The 26,840-nt window shown below is 41.3% G+C and overlaps 1 protein-coding gene across 1 annotated transcript in view; it reads right to left on the minus strand.

The window, feature by feature from the left end:
* Nucleotides 1–26,840, minus strand: part of LOC136347927 (protein O-mannosyl-transferase Tmtc2-like) — an 82,283-nt gene that overhangs the window by 53,637 nt on the left and 1,806 nt on the right. The window contains exons 2-6 of the mRNA XM_066298353.1: nucleotides 21,226–21,563; nucleotides 20,743–21,167; nucleotides 10,092–10,461; nucleotides 8,886–9,323; nucleotides 7,622–7,736 (exon numbers count right to left, since the gene is read on the minus strand). Coding sequence (XP_066154450.1) covers nucleotides 7,622–7,736; nucleotides 8,886–9,323; nucleotides 10,092–10,461; nucleotides 20,743–21,167; nucleotides 21,226–21,563 — 1,686 coding nt within the window. The remainder of the gene's footprint in view (nucleotides 1–7,621; nucleotides 7,737–8,885; nucleotides 9,324–10,091; nucleotides 10,462–20,742; nucleotides 21,168–21,225; nucleotides 21,564–26,840) is intronic.

Below are 26,840 nucleotides of genomic sequence, written 5' to 3' on the forward strand. Positions count from 1 at the left end.
ACAAAATTGCAAATTTCTTCTTTCACCTCGGTATCGTTTGACTCTTCTACGACCATCGTTGATCCATAAACAAAATCGAGACTCGTCACTGAAGACGATATTGTTCCACTCATGACTCCGATCAACTCGTTCTTGACACCGGGCCAATCTGGAAGCTTGGTGTTGGGCGGTTAGCGGCAGTCGTAGATTTGGGCGGTACAAATGCAGGCCAAGAGACGAAATTCTTCTGTAAACTGTTGCCATCGACACACCCGACGATTTAGATTTCCCATCCGTCTAAGAAGTCGATCTTCACGTGCATTGCTGCTACGGGGAGGACGTCCAGCTGGACGATGTTGCTGAACCCTTTCTTCGGGCCATGAAGACCGTATTCTCGCAATCGTGGTGTGGTGTTCCGGTTCATGCTTCAGGCAATCTCACGAAGAGAAAGTCCATCCTCCTTCATGCCGATAATTCGCCCTCTATGGAAACCCGAAACGTGGGAAAATTTCGACGCTGTCTCACTGGGGGCATTTTGAGATGTCTCGTTCACAGTTCAACACAAAATAAACTGATATTTTCACGTAAATATTATTTTGTTTATTTACAATTGAATAAAAAATCTAAAAGGTCAATGACAAAAAAACCACTAGCGGCACTTCTTTCTTTTTTGCTGAGTCTGACCATTTGATACTCCATTGTGAAGCATTATTTTGCCAAAATTGCAAGACTTAATTATTAGTATCGCTGGGTGGTGCATTTCACGTGATAGTGAGTGTACTTTTAAAGGGTTTTTAGCAAAATTCGACTGAAATTGTCTGTTCCGGCAACGTTTCCAGAAAAAAGCAGCGCAACTGGCGATGGCGCGCAATAGACAGCGAAGGGGTGTTTGTTGAGAAATTCATAAAAATGTAATCAGTTTATTATAGTGTTCACGATGCACCTCAAGTATATCATTTCTCCACTGACAATAACCAGAAACTGTAGATTAGACTAAGGGTTCTGGAATAAAAAGGAGATCGCAGCCGGTCAGGAATCTTAGGAAGTCCTTAAGGGGATTAAGGCACTTTGCCAGGTTTCTGCTACCAGGGGCCAACGGAGCTTATTGTTAGGAACTTCGATGATATTCAGTTTTTTTTAACAAATTACATTATGCTGGGAGAGCGTTTGGAACGGCAACTGCTTCGAAGGTGTCATAAATGACCGCAAAATGGAGAAAATAAAATGAGTTGCTAAAGCTCAGTGTTTATGCACTTAAATTGGTCGATCGGGCACTAGGAATGTTGTTTTTCCTTGATTTTTTTTCATATCAGATGGACCATTATCTTTTTGCAGACTTCAAGTTTCGTCCTAGAGCTAAGAATCCGAAAATGCTTTTAGCGAAGTAAAAACTAAACAGAGGACAGGGTTTTTACAACCATCAAAAGATAGGAGCTAGCCTTGTGGAAATACCGGAAAATCGACGGACTTTATTATCGAATCCAGTCGGCCGTTCATTAAGCTCTCTGGTGTTCCAAGATAAAAGGGTCAACGAATTCAGCCCATTTTGATCCTTTTAAAAGGGAGTTATTCCATTTACAGAATTGTCCGTAAAGGGAGCGGCTTTTTGCTTTCCATGGTTTAAATGGTACGGCATTAGTCCACCGCTTAATGAACATTTTTCTAGTAGGAAGAAGAATTAAAACGGGGGCCCAACGCGGCTACTCCAATTCAATGTCTGGGAAGTCCGTTTGAGGCATGTTAAGTCAAATTAGCTGGCCCTTTGATTTCAGGAAGGTTAAACTTCATATGAGAATTAATCGCCTGTAAATAACGGACCTAGTTGGCGCTTGCTATTAAACCCAAACCATAATTTAGCCCCAAAATATTCAAGGATAGTTTGCCTTTGCAAACATTCTAGGGTAGAGGTATTTCAGCACCTTGGCCATTAAGTTTGCTCGTGTTATGTAGCTGGGAGTTTGTGTAAATGTCTGCCATAATTTTAGTTTAATTTCTTTCTATAAATCCATCATCAAGCCGGAGCAATTTAATTCTGGAATCTTTCTATGTGCTGCCTAAATCTTCCTGCCAAAATACACTGAAAGCAGTAGCGTAAACTGGAACAAGGACACCGACGTCATTAATCAATTTCGGATGTAAACTCTATGAATTATCTATCATCTCCACATTACTTCCAGTCTCATTGCTATATTCAAATGAATAATTGTTTGCAATAGCTCACTCAACTAGAAGTTTTAAGGGTGTTTAGACACGAGATACGATATGTTTTACTTCACAATTTATTTCTTTCGTAGGGCAATTTGCCCGTCCAGATAATCAAACCTTCGTGACTACGAAATAGCTTCAGCTATTACGTATTATTTAACTTAACTAGGCCCAAATATTTTAATGATCACTATCTTAAATGGAATGTTCCTAACTAAATTTCCTGCTTCGACGACCAAAACAGTCACGATCACATTGAATTTAAATAATACCAATCAACCGCTGTGGTACTCAAACTAGACCGATTGCAAACGAAATTAATCACGTATTTGAGCATCAATTATGAACTAGCTCGAATATTCATTTATTGCAATGAGTCTTTGTTCATTAAAATATAAATTATTAAACGCTTTAAATGCAGTTTTAAAGCGTTTCTAATGCACAATGTCCCTATTTGCTATTTAAATATTAATTAAGTTTCAACTAACTATAAATGCCGCTTGTTGAAAATTTTTTTAAAGCGCATTTACCATTTCGTCAAATTATAATGCTCCGAGTGAACTTTCCACTCAAGCCGTAATATTAACATCGACTGGCACCACATTGAACATTCAAAAATATTCCGCATAGATTTCGAGAGTTTCACTCGACAGTTTCCATTCTACTAAACGTGCCGGTGATCCCCCGAATTCTCGATCTTGACGGGGGAAACTGGCCTCGGCTCGTCCTTCCTCACTAAACCCGCAGCAAGTAATTTCGCACGTGAAACACGTCCCTACCTGAACCTGGCCGGTAACGGCCCCAACATCTCTCATCCCTCTTCGTTTCACTCAGCCAGCGCAATATACCCTCAAGCGCACTGATCGCCCACTAAACTGGACATCCCTCACTAAACTCGGGATAAACCTCGACTTGAGTCACACCAATGACTTCCCTATGCCAGGATCGGCGGCTTTCCGAATCCTGAGGAAAAAAATCGGCGATTTCAGCCGGCAGTAGAATATCGATTTCTTTCCTTTCTGTCGCTGCATTAGTCCACATGCGTTCAATTCAGCTTTCAATGCGCCCATTGAAAATCCAACAAAGCCAAACTCTGGATAATCTAATTCATGCGTCCATCAGAGGATGCTCCATCAAAGTTTTTGGGATTAACAAGAATTTAATTGGACGAACTTTACCAAGCAACAACAATAATAAAACCATAAAATACATCGGCAAGAGGGAAGTTGGGCTTCTCCGGTAATCCAGAGTTGCTGCCCATCAAGTTTCCAGTATAGGAATTACAGTTCGGCAAACTCACGCCACTAATTGATGGAAACTTCTAGGGATTAATCAGACTTGATAACAGTTTGTTGCTTTATCAGAAAATGGCAATCAACGCCTCGTTTATTCCAGAGGTGTATTAATGTCATGGTTCCAACTTGTTTGATGATTTGATGGATTTTTTACTCTGGGAAATTGTGATTCCTCCAGAGAGTCGCAAGTCAAGGCTTCATATCGATTTTAGTTTGTAAACAGTAGCGTCTCCTGCTGCATGAATTTTAAACATGTAGATACAGTGCAGGCAGACTTGATTATATTGCCCTTTTCCAGAGGGCTCTACTAGATCCATGTTTGCTTTATATGCTCTGTTTTGAGGCTCGTTTTCAAGGGATGCAAGTTCGACACCCTGTATTTAGCCCCTCTCGCTGTAATATCCGCTTTCATGGCTCAAATCTTGTTGATATTCAGATAGCAAACGCCTCTGGCTTCGACGACGAGCTGACGATCATCAGAACATTTTGTATCAGCGTGGGGATGTCGAATTCGCGAGTCGTAAACACGAAATTGCTCGGTATTTTCAAGATTGAACAGGGATATCGTGGCAATACTTTTTCATGCCCTGGATATACTGCTAAACGGTTCGTCTCAAAGGCAAAGAACGTGTTGTGAACAGGAATCTCATCTTTCCGACGGTTTATCGGGGGTATGCTGCCAATTAAAAATAATGGAAGCTTTTCGGGAAAGTTATGGCATATGGAAATTATCGTCGACACTTTTCACCCTTTGCCTACCATGCCCGACCATAAATCCACAATAAAGAACGAAAAGAGCGGCAAGAAATGCTCAGTCCTCAAAATAGCAGTTATAAACACTTGACCCAGATTTCATTTATTGCCTCAGGAAAGTTAAAGCCGCGCCCTGTTTAATGTAGATTAAAAGATTGATTAAAACTCGTTAACACCTTGATTCGCTCAGTAAACTTTCCGCGGAAGTTGAAGTAAGCGAAAGAAAAGACTAGAGTGATGTGAATAGGAATTAATGACTAAGGCAAACGCGGACACTAATAACTTGCTAAGTGCTTTTAGAACTGACGTTTTTGGATATCCAGAATTTCACCCCAGCGGATAAATACGTGGATCTATTAATTTTTCAAAGTGCTCCTTCAATGTCTTCCACACATCCGGAGAATCTTATCCGAACGCCCTGCAAGCAGAGATTTCTCCTTCTATCCAGCCGTCCGTTACACCAAGCTGGGCTTGGATCCATTGGAGCTCGACAGTCCCATTCTTTAAGACTCCAACGGAGAGTAACCGCGTAGGACTGCGAATTAGTGCCGAGGATGGATAATGGGAGGAAGGAGTTCGACGGGGGTCTCCCGAAAGCCCGTGAATCGCCTAGATACCTCCGCAGATCTTTCAAATTTCAAATCCCTGAAATTATCTAATTTCTTCTGCGACCTCGAGAATTTCCTCACGTCGCTTCAAGAATTCCAGTATCTGTGATATTCTCAAGTTTTATGACTCGTAAACGCTTACGTTACGAGTCTGCTCTGCAACTATCGTCCGCGGGCCAAAAATTTGCAAACTTCTGGATTTTCTGACGAAAAACGACCAGAATCGACGAGCTTTTGCAGAGCTGCAACAATCAAAATCACAGTTTTCACTAACAAAAAAAAAAAAAAAAAACGTTTTTAACCTCTTTTAACAATCCACGATGGAAATTCAAATGACTGCTTTAACGTGGCATTTTCTCTCCCTTGTGAAAGTCCCTTCGGTTACCTGTTACATCTAACATCTACCAGGGTCTATGTCAAAAAGGGCAAAACACGTCGGCCCGTTTGCCACTTTATCTGCTGAAAGCCGGGAAGTTAATGAAGGGTCCCTGCTCGACTGCACTCTGATAATAAAGAGGTGGTGCTCAAAAAGGGCTCGGCTCTATTTTAATTACTGAAACAACGATTTAATCATTTTCGTAATCGAATAAATAATATTTCACAGTCCGGTGAATGAGATCGATCTCCCTACGACAAGATGCCCACTTCACCCAAGCGAATCTCCATTAAACCTTTCTGGTTTTCGGAGATAAAAAGGGCATTTCGGCTCTTATAAGGGATCATCCAAAGTTTATACAAAAACTTCGAGATTTTCCGATTACAGATTTCCAATACCCATAATAAGAAGTTTCGCTCCCCTATATTTAGATTTTCAAGTGGGCCTTTTTCGCAGGACTCCGTTCTTGACCGGCCTTAAGTTTCAGCAATTAAGGGTCCCATCCCCTCGTGCAAAACGAGAAACTCTGATCTTAAAGGCAACTTTCCAGTAATTAGCAACGTGAGGTTCGAGTGCGATAATTCCGATATTCTGGATTAGTGAAGGGGGGCTCAGTGGTAAATCTGGAGTAGATTATCGAAGTTTGACCGCTGGATTTAGTCTGCTACTTGATTGGGGTTAGCGTTTATTGGTCCGGAAACAATTCTATTAACAAGGGGTTTTTCTCTCGTATCGATTTAGTGTTTAAGGGAATTTGAATAAGATCAATGATAATCCCCGTATCTCCGTTCAAACACCGTCTCGAAGTTAGTGGCAGCTTAGTTTGTCGCCGGGGCGTACACCTACAGTGCTCGTAGTTAAAATTGAAAATTCATCTATTATTTGCTTTAGTTTGAAATATGGCTCTATCCCCCTTCCCGATTTCATCGACTCCGATGTTTACAGAGCTATAAAAGAAGGAAATTACGAAACAATTCGCCTCAAATATGGTATGCCGTTCACGTAAATCTAATTTATTGTCTTCCGAGCTCTAGCAGAAAATGATATATTACCCCATCGAAAAGTAAGCTGCCGTCAAAAAATAACATCAATACGATGAAATATGGCGTAAGATAAAAAAAAGTAATTTCATTTCTTTATCTCTCTCTCCCGATTTCCCGCAAATATTGAATTTAAAACTTTTCATTAAATATGATGCCATTCTTTTTCAATTTCACTGATTTGACGTTTAATCGATAAGTTTCTTTCGCTCTCCATCTCGCCTCGTTAAATTTTAATTGAGTACCCGGATTACAACGGTTTACTGTGGAGGCAAATTTACCGGTTAAGTCACCGAGTTTGAGTGCATTGGATGCTGAATGATTTATTGCGAATCTTAGAAAAACCGCCAGTCTCCGCGAATTAACAATTTCGACTTTTCCGCCAGCGGTCCCCGGCCGAGCACACCTTCCGGCCTCCTCGAGTCCCCAGATCGTCCCCGCGCTCGGTGGATCGTCTCCGTCAACTTCCGAGACAAGACAATCCAGCTCCAAACGGATATCGAGATGCCGGTTCCGGTCCGCCCAACTTGCGGGTACTCGAGCGTCCTCGCACCACTGTCTGTCCGCGAGTTGTCCCGAATAATCCACACTTCGCTGGTGTTTTTCCCTTCGATCTTCAATTTCCCCCCTCCGCAAATTAGCCCTGCGGCTCTGTATGTTTCATTCGACGATTTCCGGAATATATCGAGATTGATACTGTTTGTTCGGCGCTCCTCCGGGGCCCTTCGTGGCGCTTCGAACTTAAGTCGGGTTTCCACGTGGCCGAAAGTTGCTTCGAATTTTCCGAAACGCCCGTCTGCTCGTCCTCAGAGTCGAAGACCCGTTTTCAAAAGTGAACGCACCGGAAAATTCTCTTAAGCAAGCCATGCTCGATCCCGACAAAAACGGCAAACAATGCCTGCAGACCCCGACTTACCCCGAGAGGGTCCTTTCCCATCCCCTTTGATGCTGGACAGCTCGAACTTATTAGGAAATATTTCTCTCAGTTTTTCTTGATCTGCAACAATTGGGACGAACCCGCAGAACTTTAATTTGATTATCAAGACAAAAACCTAATTTTCCTTTATTTTCCCGGTCCCATGTTAACTGGGCCCTTTATTGTCGAGATAAAAAGAAGTGGGAAAAAGTCTAATAAATTTCAATGGGCCGAGCATCTGCTGATTTACGAGATTCTATAGAAATTAAGTAAAAAAGAGAAGTCGTCTTTATTATAAGCTTTGAGGAAAAATTCGCAAATTAGCGACGAGCGAAAGAGGTAGGAAAGCATTCTAATTATCTCAAGGAATGCGTTTAATTAAAATCGGAGATAAAATAGGAAATATTAGGGAAAATTGCAAGATCATCTAAGGACGATTTTCTACTTACAGATTGTAGTGAACGTCCGCCATATTAGGGCGAAACGCCAGGGCCTTCCTGAAGGAGTCTTCGGCCTCCTCAGATCTTCCTTTGGCACTCAAAATGCTCCCCAGATTCCCATAAGCTAGAACGAGATCCACAGCATTTAGTTACTCCTAGCCCAGCACTTCAGGCCTAACTTCAATATTACATTATAGGTAGGCACTTTTTTCTTTTAAATTAGATCCTGAGCCGCATTAAGCCCAAGTTAGTACTTTTTTCCTACTTAGGCTCTTGCGAATTAATCGCAATTCTGCCGTAATACACAAAGTTATGCACAAACTTCCATTCCCGCCAGCTTACAGAGAATATTTCAGGAATAAACTTTATCGAAAAGTTTCCATGAAAAATTGAAAAACTTTCTGTATTGTCGTTTTCGTCTCGCTTACCGAGTTACTTTAAATTATATGGCTAATGCTTTCCGAAGCGCTAGGAAGCTAATAATAATAGTTTGGTAATTGTTATTGACATTCTTAGAATCTCACAGAATTTCCGAATATTCCAGAAGATAATACCGAACAGATAATCCGTATAAGACTTAACTACCATTCAAAGCTCGCCGGCGAAATTAGCGGATTTCCTACAGTTCGTAACGTAAAAAGTATAAAATTCACCGAGAACTTCTTGAACAAAGAAAGCGAAATTATCGAAATTTGTAGATCTCAGGAGGCGCCATTCTTCATAGACAGAGTGTCGCAAATAAAATTTTTAGAAAATTGCTATAAACATACCCAAACAATTCCCCAAATGAAATTAAAAAAATATATGTTACATTATTTTTATCGCCGTGTACAGTTTTTCCCAAGTTTCTGCCCCAAACTACCTCTGCAGGAATCCAGTCAAGTACGAGATCCTTGTCCCGTTCTTTCGCGGTTTGGGAGAGCCCGCGCCTCAGGCGCAGAATTAACTGAAACGTATTGAATCGTCGGCAATCTTTCCATTTTCAATTCGAGACAAGCATTTCCTATAAATATCAAACTATCCCAGTATGCCCTTAATGCTGATAAAACACTATAAATGAGGCAAAGACACGAAATATACTATAGACTTATATACGTCTGAAAACAACTTGCGGTCTACTTCGCGAATGGCAGCAATAAATAAGAGAGAAGTTGGAATAATAAATAGGTGGAGAAAAGCGAACTGAAAAACTTTTTCAATTTTTCATGATAAAACGTCTTTATAGGCTGAAAGTGCTTTATTTAAGCCTTGAGTTGGTTTGGCAAAAACTCACCCTTGGGTGGATTGAAGGGGATGGCGCTCCTGTACAGTTCTTCCTCGTTTCTCCAGTCCCGGTTCCTGAGCACCGTTTTAGCACTAAACCCTATCAACACCAAAACAAATCCCGCACAAAAATACCCTCTAGTTGTTTTATTTTTCCACAATTTCGCACTGGCGATCCCGACCAACAAACAAAATCCCGCACTCGGTATATACAAGACACGCTCGGCAACCACGAAACCCACATAGAAAAACAAGTTCGAGGCGGGCAAAAATGGAAGAATTATTAACGATAGAGAGAACAATGTTGCTTCTCTGGAAGAGATCTTCTCGGGTTTCCTTTTCTCGGTTGAACAGAGACAGAGCTGGATTTGGGTCGTGTTGTTGTTGTTGGCCATTCGGCAGTTGTGAGTGTGGCTGTCTGAGTTACGTCTGTGGCACACTAAGCAGCCTGAAATAAAAAAAAAAAAAAATCGTGAAACTCAACACGCTCCAAAAGTTTTGGGCAGTTCTCTTCGTTAAAACCTCAAAAAGCCTTCACGACACCTTAAAATGTCAACTACTTAGTCGAATAACCTGAGGAGCATCCAGATGTGGAGGTAAACGCAGTCAGTTCTGATACGAACGACTCCCAGAATCAGGCAACCAACCGTGCCGACGTATTGTCTGCTAATACCCAGCGATACTCGAATCGAAAGAGTTTGTTACGCATGTTTTCTTCTGTTGCTTGGAGCTATGACCGAGTCACCTTCTTTCAGATTTCCTCAATGTTTTCTTTAAATAAGTTCACGATCTTGTCAACGGCTTCTCCATGTCAGAACACCAAAAGTACATCCAGGTTATGAAGGTAACCGAAATCAATTGTAACGCAGCTCATTCCAAAATGCAGGCAACCAACCAGACAAGCGCATATATTTGTATGGACTTGCCTGCGGTGGGAGGGTTTGTCCCGCATGTTGCTTTCCCGAATATGAGGAATTACGCCTCCTTTTTGTACTTCAGGTTTCTCATGGTTTCCAGACGAAGATCTGGATAATACTTAGATGTTTACGAATGAGGGAAAACGGTCATTTCCTTATGTGTTTTCAGAGCTGGGTTAGTCTTTGTAGGGCGGTTCTTCGAATAACGCTTTGACTTTCTACCGCCTATCATTTACCTCTACCATTAAATTGTTACTTGTGAAAGGCGCGTTTTTTTCCAAAGTTCTACCCCTACTCACCTTGTTTTATTGTCACTTTATAGCTCCCCCCTAACCACCCTCGCTTCTCCAACACTGAATATCCACACTTCCCCACTACTACACTAATGAGAAGGTAAAAGCAGAGAGTGAAAAACACCCTTGGGTCTCTGACGCTTTGGATTCTGGGCACTGCATCCATCCCCCAATCAAAGCTAAGGGCACTGGGGTGCAGTAACATCATAAAATTCATCAGGGGTAGGTAGGACAAGGTCATCAGCCTTATCGACCAATTTGGTTCTTTTGCGGAGGGGTTGTCGGCGGTGGAGAATTCTGGGACTCTGGCCTGAAGACGGGCGATCAGGATGAGAAGAACCGCGACACAGAGCAGGAGGAAACTCTTCTTTTGCCTCTGAAATCAATGAAAATTTGTCGTTTAATTTCAACAAAAATTTGTAGATATTACGTAATAGTAGGACAACAAATAAAATTTAATTAAACGTTTAATAAACATTATTTCATCACATATTTTGGGTGTTTAATGAAGCACATCCTGAAATTTAATTTCGTTTTGTTTAACCTGAAATTTTGCATTTTAGTCAAGTTTCTATGGAAAAACGAAGTCTAGCGGTTGCTAGCCCGGCAAAAACTGAAATTACAGGAAAAAGCCGTTGGTGAACCAGCAATTCAGGATCTTGTTAGTTTTGAATTATGTATTTCGGAAAACACATTAGGTGACGTAAATATTTACACTGCGGGTTATAAAAATGAGTTTTTCCAGCATAAACAATTTCATTGCTCGTTCATGCAGAAGCGACGCTTGTGTGTTTTCATCGGGCGATTGCACCAAAAACAAAATTTTGCCTAGAGAAAAATCGTTTTTACGACTTTTTCAGGCATCTCTGGAAAGAAGAATAAAATCCCAATTTCCAGAGTTTCCAGTCATCATAAAAGCGACATAAACACTGCTGGGAGATGACCTTAATGCAGACCGTATAATTTTAGTGGAATAATTTTCAGCGCTCGATTTGTGACAATATCAGATGCTCATAAGTTATAGCCCATTTATATCCGCGCTTTCTGATATCTAACTTCTCCCTCGCTCTCCACTTTTCTCCCTTCCTCCATCCGTTCTTGGGCAATATTAACTCGTCGGGGGTCAACACGTAAAATCAATTTATGGTGAAACGCCGCCGAGTTCGAGATACGATCGTGGAGTTGCACATTAACACAGCCGAGTTTTCCGAGGTGAAAATCGTTTTATTTTTATTTATTCATGCGGGTTTATGGACCCTATTTTGTATCTGTCAGTCCAATGTCTTAATTTTACTCGCTGGGATATGGTTTGGGGTATTTATGATGCCGTGTTCATTGGTAAATTGCTCCAGAGGGATGAAGTGGAGAAGCTCGTATCATCAACGGGGAAAAATTGCTTTCAATATGATATAGGGACGAGATTAATGTTAAAGCTAAGGGAACACTAGCAATTTGAGTGTTAAGACGAGTGGAGGTGGTAGTAGGCGGTTTGTACTGATTTTTGACCCGACTCCTTTCTGTAGAAATGCGCACCCATCTTCCTGAAATATCCGTAATTTTCTTCTCTTATTCCCTCCTACTTTCTCTCCGGTCTCGCATTGGACAAAAAATAAGAGAGACGAATTAACTAACAAAACAGGAAATTACGACGAAAAATATCCAGAGAAAACGAAAATTCGGAGAGTGAGAAGGGGAGTGGCAGGGGTATTGGGTGAGAAAAGCGGAAATAATTGTAGGAGAGTCGAAAAGGGCGCACTGAGTAACTAAATTTGAGTGACCAAAAAGGCTGTGAAGCAGGTAACTGGAAAAAAGCACTAGATATAAAAACCGGAATAAATGTTGAAAATCAAGTATATCAAGGGAGTGAAATATTAAATTCACCGTTTAAGAATTTTTTTTTTGAAAATCGGTTATTCGGTCTGGTCTGACAACCTGGATGTCGCAGACTGACACCAGCAACGTCCCTGTCATGCTAATGGCATTGCGTCAGTCTATCATCAACGGTGCCCGAACAAAAGACGGCCGCCACGTTGCCGTTTCCCAGGCGTAGAAGAATATTTGAAAGATCATTTCTCTCATTATTTGTACACGAAGGTCGTCTAAATTCCCAACTTCTGCCCAATTAAACCATTAACCCATTTATTTCCAGAAGGACTTGATGTCGTTCTGCGACAAAAATAAACTTCGGGAAAAAAAGAGGGAAATGGGAAATCCTTCAGTATACACCAAGGCAATTTGTATTTCCAGAACAGAAGACAGAAGCTGCCTTGGCAGGGACCGTATTTACCCAATAACAAAAACAATTTTGCTCGACACCAATTAAAAATAAATAATGACTTTTCAGGTTCCAGGCTAAAAAGAATTTGCAAAGACTGGAAATTTATTCCGCCATTCCGCGATCGTTATTTGTGAAGAAAAAGCGACAAAAGACAGAAGAAACGTTTGTGTTTAATTGGTCGTGTAGGACAAAAAGTATGTCGCTCCCTGTTTTTGAAGCACGAACAAAGGAGACAGCATCATTAAGAGGGAATTGTGAGTATAAAACCATTTTCAGTCTTTTTTATTTCCTCAGTCTCCCTTGTGGAAAATTTCAAAGACCATGACCCTCATGGAGCGATTTGTAAAATGCGGCTTCGCCCCTAATTTATTAGCTGCGAATTTAAGTGTCATTGGAGCGAACAATTAACAAGCCCGACGAGTAATATCCATCCAGAGTTGCTTGGCACTAATTAAAAACAATCGATCTTAAAGTCTGAATCTGCAACTCCCGCAATGTATCCAGTTTTTAGCCTTCTTCAGAGACGTTTCTCAGAATGCCGTCTGGAATTAAAATATGTTTAGTGCTTCACCTCTGATTTGCTCGAATTCTAATTAAGACAAATAGCATTCTATGGCAGTCTGCAAATGGACGATAAAGCCTCTTAATTAAAAGAGTTCTCAGAATTTCTAAAGCAAAGGATGCAGAGAACAAAACGAAAAACAGATCCCTTTAATTGTCTGTGTTTATCAGGTAGTACAAAGAGCGTTAATTGCAATTCGCTAGTTTTTTAATTATCCACGTAGATTGTATCCACCTTTGTTAGAACTAATTAGAAGTACGCAGAATAGGAGATAAAAGCAGCAATTAGTTTCGACAACACTGCATTTTCCATGTTTTTCTCAAAGATTTTTCTAGTAGATTCAGAAGATCATGACCCATAGCTTTTAATTAAAACCAATCGATCTCTCTTCGGGGGGAATTTACAAGCTGATGCGCGGTCCCAATTTCAGATCTTCAGCGAAAATAAGACATATTGAACGAGAGACATAAAATAGAGAAAGCAATCCAGACGGTCGGGATCCCAGTTTTAGAATTGATTTCGGAAGACTGGTGTATTCGGGAAATGATCGCCCTGCCGGTCACAAGAGCCCAAATGACGCCGTATATTTGCCGGAAAGATTTTGCACTAACTCCATTTTGTAAGGCTGCTCGTAAAGGGTAAATTGGACCCTCCATTCAATGGAGCCAAATTAGGATTCAAGCCTGTAGCTGCGGAGTATCATTCCAGGGGATTCTTCCTATTATTTGTACATGCCCAGTTAGGGGTCGCTGAGAACTACCCTCATTCCCCTCGAAAGAGAAATTTATTTGCCTCACCAAATACCACAAGAAATGAAGCCGTAACAACTTTAATCTAGGAGTATCGCCCCTGATTTAAGCACATGGCAACAGCGCGTCGATCTCTTGTCACGACCGCACGAGAGTAGACAGCGGGTGCGCGAAAGGGACCGTCGCGGTGCTGTCACTGTGCGTATCCAGGGTTGCCAAACGTAATTTCGTTGTTGATGATTTTGGGCAAAATGGCAAAACACTCGTCCGTAGTACTCCGTGTGGCTACGAAATGTGGGGACTGGATTGGAAACGGTCCCTTTTGGCACCTTAGAGAGGACCTTCGGTGCTATTTTCTGCAATAAAACAGCAGCAAAATCGTGGCTTTGTCAAGTACCGAAAACACTCAAAAATCAACATAAACATTAAACCGCATTATCTTGTTTTTAATTGTTTCAGATTTAAGCCACGTGTGCCCCTTAATCCGGTGGAATGAAAGTGCCGACTGGAGAGCTTTACGGGGACACAACGAGTAATTTTTGTCAGAAAACGAACGAGCAAATTTTGATTTTCCGGGTCGTGCACCTCCCCAAAGATTAGATAGATTTAACCTAATTTTCGAACTTTCCAGTACTTTTCATGTTTAGGTTTCCTGGGCCCGGCGTTCGTATCGAACCAAAGGGCCTGTTTGGCGGCTGAAACACACCGTTGAGACGAATTTTTGGGTATACAAGAATTTTTGTCCCCTCTGAGTCGATCCGAGTGCCAAACATTTAGGCCTCCCTCCGAATTAAAATTGCTCATGTTCCCGTAAAAAGTGCCTTCTTAGCCCCACAGCTGGCAGTTCGAAACTATCCCTAATTGGAAATACCCGTTATCAACATAAAGTTGAAATCAAGAAAACGGGGTGCCGAGCCCCATAATCGACTTCACAAAGGGGATTCATTTTCTAACATTCAAGAACTGATCATCAGGTTCGGGCCTGAATGTGCGTAATGAATGTGAAAGGGGTGTGATTGTATGGCTTAACGGACTCGAAAGAAACCCCACGACCGTGAAAAGTCCTGATTTATTTCGTCAAGAAACTTCCTCAACGTATTTTAGGCTCTAATGCAATTTGAAAAGTAACAGTTTTGCTAGGGAACAAACACTCTCGAAATGTGAATTTTTAGCTAGCGATAAATCGCATTAGGCCGAACGACCTGGCTGAAAGCCTGATGTGGTAACCATTAAAATGAGGCAATGTCCATTAAAGTTCTACATTGCGGCAGGTTGGCTAAAAGCAGTTTTAATGCTTGTCAGTGAATTTAATTACCTCTAATTGAATATACATTGCCAGAGTTAAATGGAACTTTGAAACCGATAGCGACTCAGCAAGGGCTGAGGCTGTCATTCTAATTATTTCGTTAGTAGTTATCGTTATCCTGTCGAAAACTCCCCGAGACCTCCCTCGTGTTGAATCAACGGAGAGAAGAAAAATATAAGGGAAATGTAGCCTGCAGCCCTTTGTTTATATACTCAAGGGCCTCGTCATCAGCCCGCCCTTTTCCTCGTTAAAAATACGTATGACTTCATTGATTTAAAATATGTTCCTTGACGAAAAAAAGCGACGATTTCCTATTGTTCTGAGGTCGTGGCGAAGTGCAAATTCCAGACATGTTTAGAGTCTAATATCCCCCACGGAAAACCCCTCGTATATTATTCTTTCCCCCTGAAACAAAGAAACACCTGTTATGGCAATGCACCGGGAATCCCCCCTATTTTTTTTTTTTTTAATAAATGTTCGTGCCAGATGTGGACCCCATCAATGTTCCTGAGCCCCATATCAACTCTCCCCTAAATGTCGACTGCTTTGCATAATTGCCACTCCCCCCAAGACATATTACTTCAGTTGCTTATAAGCGAGTTCCCGATATTAGTTGAGGTCAAAAAGAGGTCCTGAGGCGGCTAAGTCATAAATCACATTCGCGGTGAATATCCCCAGTGAAGTCTTTTATTGGAGATAAGCTCGCCCCATCCCCGACTAAAAGCTCAGATATCAAATTCACAAAAGCGCTTATTCCGCGCTGTTGAATTCCGCAGACACAATTGAGCGTACATTTATTTCTAGTGCATGTATTCGATCTTTACCTCTACAAATGTATCAAATATCTTATCTCTCGCAAAAGCGCGAAATATCTTTTCTCTGTAAACACGCCGGCGAAATTGTCTCCCTCGAGATAAACTTTGCCAGACTTTACCTTAGGTTTGCCATGCATTGGGATAAAGTCGGATAAGCTCAAGGTCTCGCAAATAGGAACAACATAAAATTTACACAAGAGCATCGAGATACTAAATTTTATTTCAAATGAAAACACGTTTCTTTGCCCATTATACAGGGCGTCCTCGAAGCGGTGGCGCGGGTAAGTGTTCGATGCTTAAGAGGACAAATTTAGGGTGGTTTGGCCAAACTTGCCTCATACAAAACTCGCTTGTTTCCGTTCTACAGGACGTGAAAGTGGTTTTCTCGTTTTGTCAATCCTCGGGATTTACGGGCTTCAAATGGCCAACAGGAAAGTTTTTTTTTTGCATTTTTTTGCAGCAGCTCAAGTCTACTTTGAACATTTTTACGTTATAAATTTTTATTCTTTTAAATTTTCCTTCACTCTATGTTCCCTTTCTACCTCTATTCCACTGTCTGAATCGTTTCCCTCCGTATCTTATTCAGCCTGAGTTCAGGTATCCGGGGATTCCGTCGTCTAGCATGAGATCCATCAAGGAAATTCCTCGAAATTGACAATAATAATCAAATAAAAGGAGGGAAAAGTTATAAAACGATTTTCAAAATTGTAGTAAAACATATGTAATAGATAGAGAAGAAAAATAAAACACAAACATCTTTAGATTCCAAGAGTTCATCGTCATGATAAGCTCTTCAAAGAGGTTTTCCTCAAAGAACAAATGTCCTTCCTCCCTCTTGCTTTAGCTATCGATTTTCCCGGCATGTCCTATTTTCAAAGCTTATCAGTCTTTATCCTGTTGCATGGCGGAACTAAGGTAAAGCTTATCATCTCAGACAATTCCATTCGCATGTATACAGAGGAAGCAGAGATATTTGCTAGTCGAGATAGCATTTTTTATTACCAAGCAGACACGACTTTTATTTCTTTAGATTGAGCAGAGAATAAGAGAAAAGATGCCTTATCACTAGGTTTGTAAGCAGAAACTTTCATTAGAAACGCGGGCTTTGACCTTATTTTCCTACGGGAAATTTGAACAGATATTGCAGTATTTTCAAGACGATATGTCGAGTAAGGAAAGGAGGTTCTGAAGCTGATTACGTTCTAATCAAATAGGGGATGCCGATACAAAAGAGAAATCCTCGAGAAATCGACTCCTGGTAACAGGCTTTTAGAAGTGAGTTTTAAATTCAGGGTGTCGCAGAAATAACTGCCGTAAAGGCCGATGGCGGAAATAAAAGAATTTTTGCTTGAAAAATGTACGACTAAATTCTCATACCCAAGCACCCGACATCGAAATTATCTTGTTTTCTTTTCTTTTTTTTTTCGTTTGTCTAACCGTTATTTATGTAGTCTTTCACTGATGTAGCCTTCCATTTATGTAGCAGATGATTTATGTAGCTCATGACTTATGTAGCCAATGATTTATGTAGAGGTCGTCGTCTACTCGAAACCAAATTTTACTCCTTTAGCAGAGACTGGTCCCCTAATCCTTCCCATTTGCCATTAAAATACCCCTGGTTCACTACCAACAAACCGATTTCCAGTAGCACCATTCAGGCGGAATTACGACCTGGAATATAACTCCTAACGAAGCAATATAAATGTAAAAAGGTACCTATTATTTCGATCCGGTTCGATAACTTTCGGCATATCACATTTCCTATGCCCTATTAGAAAATTTAATATCTCGTTCATTTTTATACCAAAGCCAGATGGTCCGTGCACCCTATTATCACATTGTTCAGCCCCCTTGTTAAGCTAGAAATAAATTGGACTAGAGAGTTTTCGCGGTTTTTCGTATTATTCGCTGGAAGTCAGCACGAGGAGGGACTTCATTAGATCGTTATTGAGTGGGCAAAAGTCAGTGTAAATTCTGGAGATCTTTCCAAAACCCTAAATGTGATTTTTTCACGGAGATTTCCTGCGAATCCTGAATTAATTTATTCTATACGAGTGCAGCAGATTTTCCTACTTTTTTCATTTTCGTCAATTAAATCCGGATTTCGTTGTTCGAGACTGCAATTTTGTAGGCTTTCGAAGCCCCGGCACTATTTGCCTTCGCAACTTACACGGAAAAATGTGTTTTAAATGCGACGACTCTGGAAATATTGACACGGGAAAATCATTTGGCCGTCGATGTTATCTGAAAGTCGAGTGCATGGATTAATTAAACGCTTTTCCATATTGAACCTCAAACAAGGTATTCATTTAATCACAAAAAGGTTTTTTTTTCAACATGGCAACGTGGCCCAACGTGAAATTGACAGTTGCACCGTCTTCTCTCATCCTCGTCGCGCGCGCGGCGTTGTTGCCGCCCGACGTCGGTCACCGCTTGACAAATGAGTGATGCCGCATTGCCCGTTTTCTCGATTCGGCAGGAATTCCGGGAATCACTTGCAAGCAGAGTTGATTTTAATGTCATTTCGCGTATTGTGCGGCTCGTACTGAACACCCCATCAACTCCCTCGATATCAGTTGACATGGCCCAACATTTTAAACAAAACCCCTGACATGCATTAGCAAATTGCTTTTAAATGACAATATAATTTCCTGGCTACATTCGGCTCGTTTATTTTATGTTAGCAAATTTATATCGAAAGTTAGACACATAAAAAAGGGAGCTTTTAACGGATTAAATGCACGTTACACCTGCTATCGTGTTTAGTTTATGCTAATTCATCATCATGTCAAATTTTTGCTCCACTCATTTTATACTTCTGAAGCTTTTAGGATAATGGAATAATTATAGAGAAATTTGCAAGTAATTCGTAACGTGACCCGCAGTTATCTATCTTGCCTAATCACCATTAAAGGGTTTTTCTTCTGATGTGTCTTCATAAATTTCGGCTGCGAAATTAGAGGCGCTGATTTGTGGCTCTGAGTAATTAAATCATCGCACTCCATTCCATTAAGCTCAATTAAATCGTCGATGTAGTTGGGGGCGATCGAGAATGTCCGACGGAATCAGGGTGTTTTTGCGTTTTTTCGAAAGCCGGTAAGGGGTGTATTAGCATGTCCCAACTTGATACCAATAAGTGTATGCAAATCAAACAGAGGGCGCACTGTAAGCGCTAACGCGATTTTCAACAAGAAGGTGTCTGAATAATGTATTCGTTTCAGGAAAGCTCTGAACTGGGAGCGTGAGGGTGCAGTAAAGTTCAGTTAAAATTTACTTTATGTACGAGAAAATCTGGGCATTCATGTGTCTTTGGCAGAAACGCTTAATCAAACAATAAGAATTTCCACTTGTGTTAAAGGTGGGCTAAAGAATTGTTGTCGGGGATATTAATAACTTGGCTATTTCTACGAGGCCTGATAAAACTCATGCTTTATTATCCAATAATCCCAGATAAATCAGCGCGGCTCTGCAGCCAGATACATTTGAGGAAATATGTTTTCTTTCCTTTTATATAACATAGAGAATTGAATCGTTTATTATTCTGTCTTTCTTCCTACTATTATTGCCCCTTTCCCAGGAGTTATTAGAATAATTGCTCAGCAACGTACAAAATGTGAGAAATATTTCCTAATCCCAGAATAAAGAATGGGGAAATAAACGAGGCCTTTTATTGCATCTGCAAACAAGGAGATCAAGGGAATTCCGTGAGCGAAATAGTAAAAAAATTCAGCCCCAAATATTCCTGGCACAGACTCCTGTAATATCGACTATTATCGTCATGTGCTGAAGGAATAGGAATATTACAATTCTTTAGGAGAATTTTCGTTTTCAACAAATTACTCCATATTTCCAGTTGCCAGCACTCCATGAGCAAACCTGTTGAAGTTAGTTGGTAAAACTCAGCGAGCAGCGCATATTCACCAATTAGCAAGTTTCACAACTTTCGCCACAATTGCTACGCAACTGTACATACATTCACGAACCAGAAGTATGCACATCCGCCTGTTAAACGCTCTATATCTAAACTTCATCATATTACCGAATCAAGCCCGCACGTACAATTTAAACTTTTGGCCTTTGATGACAAAAGTTTGCGTACTTAAAAGTTTTTAATGGAACATGCAGCTATTAGTGGAGTGCGCGAAACACGCCAGTTTTAACTTGTAATAAGCGATTATGACATGGTTTGAATATTCGGAAGAAACCACGCCTGCGGGGAGAGCAATGGATACTGTCCGAACCACGCTCCCTTCACCATAAAAAACGGCTGATGGGTTCGAGGTTGTATGGTGATAAAGAGACCACGCCCACACCACTTTAAACTTATACTTGATACGTCAAGAAGGAGCGCAAAGGGCAGGCAGATCAACATAGAGTGATCCGACTGATAGCACGTACAAACCGGAAATACATATATAGTTAGATGTATAAACAGAACATGTGAAAGAGACGTGCCTAAAGCGGGAAATGCTGCAAATTGCAAGAGTTCGAAGAGTGTACAGTATGATGGGGAAGTGATCTCTGTGTTCCTTTTTGAAAAATACGCATTAATCCCTTTCTCTTCTTCTTAACGTGACCCTAATTAGTTAAACCTCCTAAACGAAATCGTCACCACGCCCCAATTTCCTGTGGACGAAGAGGCGTGGTTTCATCTCATTGGGGCGATATAAATTTGCCCCTCATTCGTAACAAAAAAATCCATGTCTCGTTTCGTCTCTCCCACGATCCTATTTGGGCTGTTTTTCAAAAAAATAAACCACGCCTCCTTGCGAACCCGCCCCGATTCAGGTTGGGCAGTAACGTGATGAGAGATGGGATCAAATTGCAAACCACGCCTCCCTCCTTCTTTGCAGATTTTTGTCGAACGTTTTTTCAGATGAAAAATTTATTTGTACAATTTCGAAGTTTAAACTTAACACTCGATAAGTTCCCCTTACTACAACTTACCTTTTTTCTGTTCGTCGAGTAGACCAAATCGTACACAAAACTAACTCCCAGCACCGTAATTCCAGTCTCTTTAGACAACATGGCGGCAATTGCCAGAAGGACAAACACTAAAATATACCACCACATTTTGACAATAGTCCACCAGCAGCACCATTTCGAAGGCGGCAAATTGATGTTATTGCAGCTATCACTATTTTGAGGTGTCACTTCCCGATAGTGCATCTTATTCTTAGTCCAATTGCAGCTGGTCACGCTCTTCTGCAAAGTGGTAGCGATCTTCTCGTACCTCTTTTGACTGCTCTTTTGGACCGCCGGCTTGTGGTCGCAGGACTTCGAGCAACAATTTGAGTCGCGATGGGTCATGTGAGAGGAGTAGGCCAAGAGGGAGATCAGGAAGAAGTTGCAAGCGAGCAGATCTGCTCGACCTGGAATGACATCGCGGATAAGTTCATCACTCAAAAAAGCTAAATTCCAGAAGCTTACCGACAACGTTCGCTACAGCCTCAGTATGTACAGGGTGGGTAGCAAAGAGGGCCCCTGTTACCACACATCCAATGTTTCTTCTGCTTTTCGGCAGCACAATGTTGGCAATTTTCATGAGCAAATAGGTTGCTGAGCAATGCAGGATTACATTGACCAAATGATAACCCCAGGAGACGAACTCTCCGATCAGATAGTTCAAGCGGAACGTGAGGACAGTGAGAGGTCTGTAGGAACCGTGAGTGCCGCTGTCTGTGAGAGAGGTGCCCCAGTAGTCGTTTTCCAACAATTTGGGCCAGGGGGTTTTTGGCTGGACGTCGGGGTTTGTCAGAATTGCCCGTCTGAAAAGAAAAGGAAATTTCATGAGTTAAATGGAAAGATACCCAAGTGCCTGTGATTAATATCTTTAGTTCCTTCTTTCGTTTTGCCATCTCTACCTGTGTCGATGTCCAACTTTGGCATTGAAATTACGTGATTTTGCTCCGAAATTCAGGCCTATCTGAAACAATCAAAGCACGACAAAGAGCACCGTTCTGAGCCAAAGTAGAGACGAAATTAGACTGGACTCGCAAGTTGCAATTCCATTTTTACCTCTAAATTATTCTCGTTTAATCTGGTAATCTAAAATATATTGACAATATCGATGCTGACCACGGGGGATATGGGATTTATGCTCGTGTGAGAGCGATATTGGAACATTTATATGCATTATAGTGACATTTAATTCTCTGATACAGGCGTATGATGTTTTGCTGGTAATCGGTTATGTGAGCGAATTTTAAAACTCAAATCCGAATTTAAAATCACTGCGGGCGAAACAAGAATTTAAGCTAATCGAGACAAGGGCGAAAATAACAAAATAATCTATTTCCACTAAGTTGAGGAGTACTCCATCTCCATCTTCTCCCTCTGCCAGGGGTATTGCGGCCTGTGGTAATGTGGGTCTGGATAGTCTCAAATTCACGATTTTCTTTGAGGCAGCTAAATGAAAAGCACTCAGATTTTGAACGCATTTGGAAGTGAGTTAAATTAGTTTTAGACCCGTTTTCATCGTGTTATTCCGAGCTTAAAAATAACCGACTCTGGTTCATACACAGCGGCAAGATTTTGCTTGTTTAAGACGCTGTTTTTTCCATTGGGGAAGCCTTGTTTATTTTAGTCGTTTGTCTGGAAGCAAATTTAAATGCAAATGTGGAAACTGTAAATAAGATTTGTTGGGATCATTTTTTGCAGCAAAGGGATGAGAATCTTAAGATGCCGCGCACGTTCCTACGAAACACAGTCAAGAGGGAACGAACAAATTTTTACTAAGGAGGTGTAAATTACATTTGCAAATTCGTCTTGACAACAATATTCTCTACAGAGCAGCATTTCAATTACGCCTTCCATTATGGTTTCAATCAATATTTACGCTCCATCCATTAAACTGCCTGCGGTTAAAAATGTTGTGGATCTGCGGTTAGGTAATAACCTGGATGCATCATTGGTAAATGGGGCTGGGAATACGTTTGTGTGCCTGACATTTGTGTAGGTTGAGGCCCCAATATCCAAAGTAATAAAAATTGCTAGTGGCAACTTCAAACCGTCCTTTTTTGAGTGCTCGAGCCCTCAATGGATTATCGTTTGGAGAAAAGATAATAAACTGGATGGAATTTAGCTCAAGATCCTTTACAGTACAACTGATACGAGAGAAACCGAGGGGATTTGTTTTAATCATGAGAAACAAAATAAATGTTATTTCGTGGCTTTGCCATTGTTCCGAGGGACGGTGTGTTTAAAATTTATGCTTAGGAGAGCTGCGGTGTTGAATGCCAGACAGAGTTGCTCAGTTCGGTGTAATAATATCCTGAATAATTTAAACTAGGTTATTTGGGTGGTCGAATCGGAGAGCAAGATCCTCACCTCTAGGACAAGCTGAAACAATATGACAACTCTCCTCTGGGGTGAAACGAGACGAAAACAATTGGCCGAGAAAGTTTGCTCAAATCAAACTTTTTAAATTAAGAGTCTAAAACAGGAGGTAACAGAACCAAATCTAGCTGAGGTGATTATTATCGTTTCAAAGTTATATTAGAACTTTACTTTGAGGCTCGTTTCTTGACTTAAGTTTCTGTTTTCCCTGAGAAAGGAATTTTCTTAAACTTGGAGCTTTCTACGTCATACGTACGCGCCCAATAAAGCTGAGTCTGAGCGTTTAAAAAAAAAATTCGTATTTTCGAGCGCACTCCGGCATCCCCAGGACCTCTTGTCCGGACCAGCAGCAGAGGATATCAAATATCGAAGCACAATGCTCAGCTGTTGCTGTAGACGGGAAATTCCACGATACGCCCATGATCGCGTTTTCCGCACGTTTATGGCCCCGGGGGTCGAATTCCTCCCCGTTCCCCCCGCCTCGTGAAAAAGACAGTGCAGTTCAGTATTTTGTTTCGTGGGCGGCGCATTTGAACGACTGCGTCCGAAAACCGAACGGCGCGCCTATGAGTTTACACATCACCGCGAGCTGGACATGCATCTGTCTTATGCGGAGGCGGAGGCAGTAAAGAGCAGAGGCGTGTTGGACGCGGTTTTGAGGACAAGCCGGAATCGCGAACGAGGCTGCTGATGCCGATAAATCAGGGGCGTACCGGACGCGGATTTCGTTCGAATCGAAGGTTACTGTTGGAACTACGTTACCGGATTCGATCACATCTCACGCTAATGAATTCGCAGCGTTTTCAAAACCGACGTGTGGTCGTCCGAGTGCGCAGAATCCTCGTACATCTCGAAGAAAGAAGCGACGAAAATTGCGAATTGGCAATATTTCGCTCAGGACTGGAAGATTATCCAGATTTCGTCGCTGATGGGTTGTTTGAGAAAAAAAAAAGCCGATTTCTTAAAAAACAATAAATATTTGAATTGCAAAGGACCTTTCAGAAGGAACTAACCCAAAAAGAAAGTGAGATGATTCTCATGCAGAGGATCAAATGTAAAGGAATGTTTGTTTATATCGAAAGAACGTGATCGTTTTGAAGCAACGTTGGATTACAGCAAGGCACAACTGAGGCTTGTATATATGTATACAAAGCTTAATTTAAATCTACTCATAAAAGTACATTTCAAATGGAAATATTTTATCCTCAGAATTTCCTAAGTCGAGAGTCTTTTTAGAATTCAAATGGGGTTCTCTTTGGGGTTTTATAGTTGCATTCTGGTGATAAACACAAAGCTCATTATTTGACCCTCTTGAATGTCGGTTCTAAAAGGATTGCCCTCGGGAACATTGTCTCCTAATTTTGCGACAAAATCGGCCTTACGAAGAGTAACAAGATAATGAAATTAGGCAATCTTACACGCTGTTTTCGACCTGATTATATCAAATTTACTTCTTACACGCATCTGCGCGATCCTCCTTTAGGTTAATGATGTGAAAGTTGCCGCCGAAATTTCGTTTAACTTTTATCCCCCTATCGGGGGTATTCACGGGGTAAGTACCTCGTTAGCATGATCTCGATTCGATATTCTAAGAGGATAATTTTAAATAGGGTTAAAGGCGGATTAAAATCATGAAGAGCGATAACGAGAGGTGCTGGAGAAACCTACATTTTGACACTTTCCGAAGGTCTAAGGAAATTCGTTTGTATCATAATCAGGATCAGTTTACGCTTTACACTGTTTCAAGCACTGAACAATAAGGGAATATAAGAAGGAAGGAAATGTATGCTTTCCAGCAGGGTTTAAATCAAATTTAAAGCGGAGTTGGGGAGCAAGAAATGTCACACTTTTCTGAAAGGCGCGATATGTGACACGAAGAAGCGCCTTAATACGCCGACATATAAAGTAGTTCGCTTTTATACTATTTTGGGGGCGAAAAAACGTACTTTTCGATGTAGAAAGTATATCTTTTATGCAAAAGGGTGGGAATTGGAACAAGCGTCGCGACAATTTCTACACGCAAAGTCAGGAAAGGCATTAAGGAAAATTTCAATTCCCTAGGGCAGATATGACGCTCCTCTGACCCTACGGTTTTCACCTGCATTGGGAAAAACTGCATTAATTAGCGGTCGTTTTCCAGTATCGGAATATGCGAATTTAATGCGCGGCATGAATTTTCTCAACAGTTAATTTATTAAGCGACCTCAATCGCGTGCTGGACTATTTTAGATTGGACATGGCTGAGGCAAACTTCCACGGCATGCATTTACAAATTTCACCCCACAGTCCAGAAAAACACATTAAGTGTGACTGTGACCGAATCAAATTGTACGACGCAGGTTTTCCTCTATGTTTTCCCCTGCAGGTGGAAAGCAATTATCACCAACTCGGTTTCGAGAAGTTTCCGAATCTGGTCGTATGGAAAGCGAGGATTATTTTCCCTTTGAGTTTCTCGCCCGAGTTCACTAGTCAACTGCGGACACGATCGAATTTTTAATGATGTCCCTCGAAGGCCAAACGCGCCACTGATCTTTCGCGGTTCGCGACCCTCGTGGCTTCTCCATTAATTAATCCCGATATATGCGGGATTTCAGATGGGACGCAGAGTCTTAACTTCCATTCGACTTGCAGTATGGTGAAATCTTTCAAATGGCGAAAACGTTTGCTGGTTCGATGTGCTCAGTTCGGCTCCTCCAGTTAGAGCTCCCCCGACGTCCCAGATGGTTCAGTTCTTCGTAATTCGCGCCCTAAGAGCGTGCATGCCGTTCGAAACAGGTCCGGCCTCACATCGCCCCCATTAGAGAAATTCCCCACCTTGGAAATGCGGGACTTCTGAGCATTGAGCAGTTGAGTTTCCTAACGAGCGATTTGATGATAAGAAGAGATTACTCGGGCGACAATAGCAATGCTCTCTAATTCGCTCCAATGCTTAGTTCTGGAAAGCGGGGCTGCATTGTGTTTCGAGCATTGTGTTCTAGTCAACTAATCATCGGCCATTTCCAAAGAGCCTTCAATACTATAATTTCTTCGCCATTAAAATCGAGGGAACGAATCTCCTCCTCATTCAAACTGAAGACAGGCAATTTGTGCTTTCCTTGACCCGAAATATATAAAAATCTAGGACGTCCAATTATTTGAATAGCTCTTGAACTCGTGTCTAGCAATGAATGCATCAGAAAGCAAAAAGATCTCTCTCGGCGTTTTCCTTCCTTCATGTACAAAAGGGGACCAGTCGAATGAGAATTAAACAAAGGGCTTTATCTTGAGAAGCAGGAGAACACAAACAAACAATGAATGTTTAATTAACAAGAGTGTCGACAAGAAAATGGCCTAAAGGAGTCGCATTGTGGCCCAAAAGTTTTTATCCATGATTCTGAATGTTATTGGATGCAAATTAGTTACATTCTAGATTATTCCTGCCTCAGCGCCTCTAGATGAGCATCAATTAGTCAATATTGTTCCAGACCAATAACTTATGTGTGGCGAGCGAAGGGGGCGGAGGAGAGACTTTCCAGAGATACAAAAAAGGTAAGTTTTGGTACTTAGGGAGACCGATCCTGCGGCATCTAATCAATCAATCAATCATATTCGATTTGTTAAAAAGCGATTCAGTTTGTCAACGGAAGCGAGATGCAATTAGTTCGTCCTTGTGGCCAGCAGGGCGCTAAACTATAATGAAATGTTGTTGGGGTACTAAATACCTCTTG

The sequence above is a fragment of the Euwallacea fornicatus genome, chromosome 30 (genome assembly GCF_040115645.1).
Source record: "Euwallacea fornicatus isolate EFF26 chromosome 30, ASM4011564v1, whole genome shotgun sequence".
NCBI lineage: Eukaryota > Metazoa > Arthropoda > Insecta > Coleoptera > Curculionidae > Euwallacea > Euwallacea fornicatus.